This window comes from Anarrhichthys ocellatus, unplaced genomic scaffold (assembly GCF_004355925.1).
Source record: "Anarrhichthys ocellatus isolate YVR2014 unplaced genomic scaffold, GSC_Weel_1.0 scaffold3166, whole genome shotgun sequence".
Classification (NCBI taxonomy): domain Eukaryota; kingdom Metazoa; phylum Chordata; class Actinopteri; order Perciformes; family Anarhichadidae; genus Anarrhichthys; species Anarrhichthys ocellatus.
Genome location: NW_022283140.1, coordinates 1 through 6,148, shown reverse-complemented (window position 1 = coordinate 6,148; position 6,148 = coordinate 1). Strand labels below are relative to the sequence as shown.

Sequence of the window (6,148 nt, the reverse complement as noted above, 5' to 3'; positions counted from 1 at the left end):
TGTCAGCAGGTGTACTCGTGTCAACAGGTGTACTCGTGTCAGCAGGTCTACTCCTGTCAGCAGGTGTACTCGTGTCAACACGTGTACTCGTGTCAACAGGTGTACTTCTGTCAGCAGGTGTGTCAGCGGGTGTTGCTGTGTATTTGTTTCAACGGGTGTTGCTTTGTCAGTAGGTGTACCTGTGTCAGCAGGTGTAGCTGTCTGTGGTATCTGTTGATGGAGACGATGTCTCTCTGAAATATCTCCAGGCGTCTCCGCAGGGCGTGGCTATTGTCTCCTAGGAGACCGAGTTGAGTGGCTCGTTGCTGCAGACGACAGCGCAGAGTCTCATTGGAGCAGAGCAGCAGTATCACCAGGTCAAGAGAGCCAATCTGAAAATAGAGAAGGTAGGTAGAACAGAGTTAATCACTCCATTATTATTGTGATTATTAAGTAGTCTGTGTTTTACAATATATTATTCACTACCTTTTGCTTCTCGAGTTGTTTATAAAGTATTATATTAGCTTCCAACTGGGACTGGTTTGTTCTATCTGCTGGGCCCCTGCAGACCAAACCCTCTTATCAGTCTGCTGTATCTAGTCCTGTGGCAGTTTGATCTAGAATTGTTCAGTAAAAATGCTGCAATCCGTTCGTATATCTTTTATGTGTGTAAAATATTGTAGTTCAATCTACATCTCTATTCTGTTCACCTGATGTTGGTTTCTTTTGGACAATATTATCAGAAATTGCTCCATAAACTTTCATTGTTATGCAGATGATAACCAATTATATCTATTGATCAAGCCAGATGAGACCAACCAGTTAGCTAAACTCCAATGATGGAGTTCCTGATGTTAAACTCAGATTAAACTGAAGTTATTCTTCTAGGAATCAATGATCTAATGAAATAGTTTCTCTAGATGTTATTGCTCTGTATCCAACAGCACCGTAAAGAATCTCAGAGCTATCTTGGATCAGGATTTGTCTTTTAACTCACAGAAAACTAATTTCTAGGACTGCCTTTTTTCACCTACGTAATATTTCAAAAATCAGACACATCCTGTCTCAAAGTGATGCAGAAACATGAGTTCATGCATTTGTTACTTCTAAACTAGATTACTGTGATTCCTCATTATAAGGCTGCTCCAATAAGTCTCTTAAATCTCTCCAGCTGATTCAGAATGCTGCAGCTCGTGTACTAACAAGAACTAAGAGAAGAGATCATATTACTCCTTTATGAGCTTCTCTGCACTGGCTGCCTGTAAAATATAGAATATGATTTAAAACCCTTTTACTAACCTACTAAGCCCTGATTGATCAGACACCATCATATTTTAAAGAAGAATTTAAGACTTTCCTCTTTGATGACTGTTATATTTAGGGCTGGTTCAGGTTTATAGTTAGGGCTGGCTCAGGTTCATAGTTAGGACTGGCTCAGGTTCATAGTTAGGGCTGGCTCACATTTATAGTTAGGGCTGGTTTAGGTTCATAGTTAGGGCTGGTTCAGGTTTATAGTTAGGACTGGTTCAGGTTCATAGTTAGGGCTGGCTCAGGTTTATAGTTAGGGCTGGCTCAGGCTTATAGTTAGGGCTGGTTCAGGTTTATAGTTAGGGCTGGTTCAGGTCCATAGTTAGGGCTGGTTCAGGCTTATAGTTAGGGCTGGTTCAGGCTTATAGTTAGGGCTGATTCAGGTTTATAGTTAGGGCTGGCAAAGGTTCATAGTTAGGGCTGGCTTAGGTTCATAGTTAAGGCTGGTTCAGGTTCATAGTTAGGGCTGGTTCAGGTTCATAGTTAGGGCTGACTCAGGTTCATAGTTAGGGCTGACTCAGGTTTATAGTTAGGGCTGGTTCAGGTTCATAGTTAGGGCTGGTTCAGGTTTATAGTTAGGGCTGGCTAGGTTCATAGTTATGGCTGGCTCAGGTTCATAGTTAGGGCTGGCTCAGGTTTATAGTTAGGACTGGTTCAGGTTTATAGTTAGGGCTGGCTCAGGTCTATACTTAGGGCTGACTCAGGTTTATAGTTAGGGCTGACTCAGGTTTATAGTTAGGGCTGACTCAGGTTTACCTTGGACCAGCCTCTAGTTATTCTGTTATAGGCCCAGATGGCTGGAGGACTTCTTAGGATACACTGAGCTCTTCTCTCCTCTTTCTCTGTATGCATTAATGTCCAATTAATTCAAGTTACTAACTTGGCTTGTGAACTAACTTGTGAACCAGCAGTTAACTGGCATATATCTTTCTTTGATTTTAGTGTCTTATGGAGTTTGTTACCACTGAAGCTGACACTAATATGAATAAAAGGTTTTTGTCAGGCTTCTCCACATTTGGAAGGAAAGTGAATTTGCTGAAAATGTTGTATTTTTCTAAAACAACACAATCCAGAGTTAAACCCACTGCACAGATCAGCAGCTTCCCTGATTTCAGACAGAATTGTCAGCTTGTTTCACTCTGTTTCTATCTTCAGTCTGACATTGTCTCCAGTCAATTTCCATGGTGTGGGTGGGGGGTTTCACTAGAAAACAACGTACCCGCCTGCATCTAACATTTTAATTCGACAGGTGATATGTTGCCATGACAACATACTCTGTGTCAGTGTTTTAAGAGTGAAGCGGATCAGGTTAATATAGAAAGTTTAAAAAAACAGAACTAGCCTACGATGTCTGACAACATTGAAAAGATATGTATGTGTAAAATAGCAGCATTAGTCCCGCCCCTGGCTCTGATTGGCTAATCTTCAGTCCCTCAGCAGGAACCAGTGTTTCATGTCACGATGCCAGACTAATCAGTGCACTCAAACCCGGTGGAGTGGGCTGATTCAAAGGTCTGGACCCAGTCAAGTCAGTACCTGTTCCTGGAAGCTGAGAGCCTGGTGGACATCTTGAGCGAATCCGTCAGTGATGAACCCTCTGGCCTCCTGCTGACCAATCAGCTGACGCCTCAGCTCAGACATGGTTTCATCCTACAAACACAGTGAGACAGTTTGTTCACAGTGTTCATGCTAAATCACAGCAGAGTGTTCAGCATCTTTGTTAAATTTGTGGGTTTAGGTTGGTTGACACTGACCTGTGGTCCCAGCTCTCCATGACCCATCATTTGTGAAATAACCTCCCACTTCCTGCTGGGGGAGGCGTGGCTTAGCAGCTGCCTCCTCAGCAGCTCGTCCAATGAGATGACTCTGAAGCTGAAGCAATGAGCTAGCCTCGCTGCCTGACTTCCCTTCCCACTTCCTGGACCACCTGATGGGAATAAGATAACATAAACCTCATGGTCCTCAGTTTGACCCTGGTCAGGGATTTCTATATGTCACTCCATTTGTTTATCATCACCCTAATGATTTAAAAAAGCTGAGTTCAGAAATTGTACCGATGATGAAGATGATTAGGGGGCGTGGCCTCTGAGGAGGCAGGATGCTGACTTCCTGCAGGAGTCCAGAGCTTTCCGTCATCTCAGAGTCCGAGTCGATGGAGAGCTGAGAACGTACCGGAGGAGGAGGACCAGGAGTGGGAGCTGAGAGGAGAAACATGAGAAGAGTCACATCAAATCTTACACTCTGATTCAGGAATCACTTTTTTGCCACGGCAAACTATCTAAACAGGTGTACTGACTGGACTCCTGAACCAACTGAACTCCCTGAGAATGGTACTCTCGGAGAACTGAACTCCAGGATAACTGAACTCCAGGAGAACAAGACCCCCGGAGAACTGAATTCCAGGAGAACTGAACTGGAGAACTGAACTTCAGGAGAACTCCAGGAGAACTGAATTCCAGGAGAACTGAATTCAAGGAGAACTGAACTCCAGAATATTTAAAGTTTAGCAAAATCAAACTCCTTATTAAGAACTGAACTACTGGAGATTTGAACACCTGGATAATTGAACTACAGGAGAACCAAACAGTAGCTGAACTCTTTGCCAATAATCAAACTCAGTAAACCTTAGCATTTTTCAGTTTCTTACCGTCTGTGCTGAATGTCTTCGTGTCTCGTATTTCCTTCCTCTGAGTGTGTACAAGTGGGGTTACTGTAGGTGCAGGTGAAGCTGGGGAAAGGAGTTTGGGTTCAGGACCTGTTTCGGGGTTCCAGATGGTGTTCTGTTGGTGATGGAGAACACCTGGTGTGTCGATGGGGCTAAGACAGATTTTTGGGCTTAATGGAGGGAAAGTGTGACCCATGCGTTAGTAGGGTTACTGTGGATGTTGGGGATGTTATCTGAGGTGAAGTAGGTGATATATTGAGTTTTGGGGGTGTTGTTTGGGTCGTGGGGTGGATGTTTGGGGCATAGAGGGTGTTGTGTAGGGTTTTATAGGGAATATACAGTAGATGTTGTTTTGGGGGTTACTGATGTTCTTATAGAAAATATTGGAGGTGTTAGTGGTATTGATAGTGTTATAAGAGATATTGATGGTGTAGTTGGGGGTATTGGGGATGTTAATGAGGGTATGGGTGTTGTTTTGGGGGGTATTGATGGTGTAGTTGGGGGTATTGTGGATGTTAATGAGGGTATGGGTGTGGTTTTGGGGGGTATTGATGGTGTAGTTGGGGGTGTTGTGGATGTTAATGAGGGTATGGGTGTGGTTTTGGGGGGTATTGATGGTGTAGTTTGGGGTATTGTGGATGTTAATGAGGGTATGGGTGTGGTTTTGGGGGCTATTGATGGTGTTGTTTGGGGTGTTGTGGATGTTAATGAGGGCATGGGTGTGGTTTTGGGGGGTATTGATGGTGTAGTTTGGGGTATTGTGGATGTTATAGGAGGAACAGATGTTTTCAGTGGAACAGACTTTGTTATAAGGGGTAGAGATGCTGTTTTTGGTGGCCTGGCGCTCAGTTGTCTCCCTAGGTGGATGAAAGTGTCCCAGGTGACGGCCTCAGGACCCCCCCAGCTGTCTGGTCGTGATCAGGCAGCTCTGCAGGATGATGGGGTCCTCAGGATGATGATAAAGAAGACCTGTTAACAAACTCTGAAACACAGATTCAAGCGTGGCTGAGTCAGTAACATCTCCACATTTTCTCAATTAGACTAAACTAAGCTAACCAACAACAAAAAAAAGTTTGGATTAATCTTTATTTTTGTTCTCTGACAATGTTTTTCTCATGATATTCTGTAGATTTTCATTTTCTGGTTTGTGAAAGTGTTACATATTAACATTTTACTTACCTTACGTTATCATTATTGTTGTTCTTATTTTTATCATCAGTAAGCAGACTGACACCATAGCTGGTGTCTGACAGTCTCTCTCTCTCTGTGGAAGGAGCACGGAGCTGAAGGAGCGGGGTTTTGAGAGCGATATTGGCGATTTTTCGACATTTTTCTTCACAGGGTAATGTTGGGTATGATAGTGTAGTGTAGTGTGCAGGGTTCACAGGGTTTGTGTGCACAGTTAGTGGGTTTTAGGGACTTTGTTTGTGAGTGTTTGTAGCTGATCAGCGCGAGCTGTCGGCTGCTAAACGCCACCATGGGCCTGACGGATTTGACCAGGAAGCACGGGGTGAAGATCCCGCCGCTGTTTGGGTGTTCAGTGGAAGGTATCAGCCTGGCAGTAGGTGAACTTGTTGGCCACAGCTGCGTGAAGTCCGCAGCGTGGATGAACAACGCTGTGGTCATCTTTTTAGATAGCTTAGAAGCTGCGGAAGTGGTGTTGGAGAACGGGATCGAGGTGGGTGAACACTTCCTGTCCGTTTACCCTCTCAGCTCACTGGCAGTAAAAGTTACTGTGTTACTTATTAGAAACGACGCAATAATCAGAGAGCTGTCCAAACACGGGAAGGTAGTGTCTCCGATTAGGAGAGTGTCCTCTGGGTTTAAAACTCCGCTGTTAAAACAAGTGGTGTCTCACAGGAGACGTGCTAATGATCCCTAACGACAGGAGCAGGGAGGTAAACCTCGTGTTTAAAATCACTGTAGAGGACTTTGATTATGTAATTTTTGCAAAGACCGATGATTTTAAATGTTACAGCTATGGGAAAGATGGACATCAGAGCAGAGCTTGTCCTGGGAAAAACGGTTCTCATGAAGACCAGAACTAGAGAGGTACTGAGGAGGGCAGAGGGGACAAGCAGGACGGACAGGAGGGAACAAGTGGAGCTCAGGAGGCGAGGGTGGAGGAGACAAGTGTGGCCCAAGAGGGGAGGGTGGAGGAGACAAGTGTGGCCCAAGAGGCGAGGGTGGAGGAGA

The 6,148-nt window shown here is 44.5% G+C and overlaps 1 protein-coding gene across 1 annotated transcript; it reads right to left on the bottom strand.

Annotated features, from left to right (window-relative positions):
* Positions 1-179: 179 nt before the first annotated feature.
* On the bottom strand, positions 180-5,144 carry LOC116378787 (adenylate kinase isoenzyme 5-like; the record flags this gene model as incomplete). Its single annotated transcript, XM_031840700.1, has 6 exons — positions 5,137-5,144; positions 4,316-4,809; positions 3,342-3,485; positions 3,042-3,214; positions 2,824-2,937; positions 180-371 (listed from the first exon to the last, which is right to left on the bottom strand). Coding segments are annotated over exons 1-6 (1,125 nt in total), but the record flags the coding sequence as incomplete, so codon positions are not given.
* Between the last annotated feature and the right edge of the window lie 1,004 nt (positions 5,145-6,148).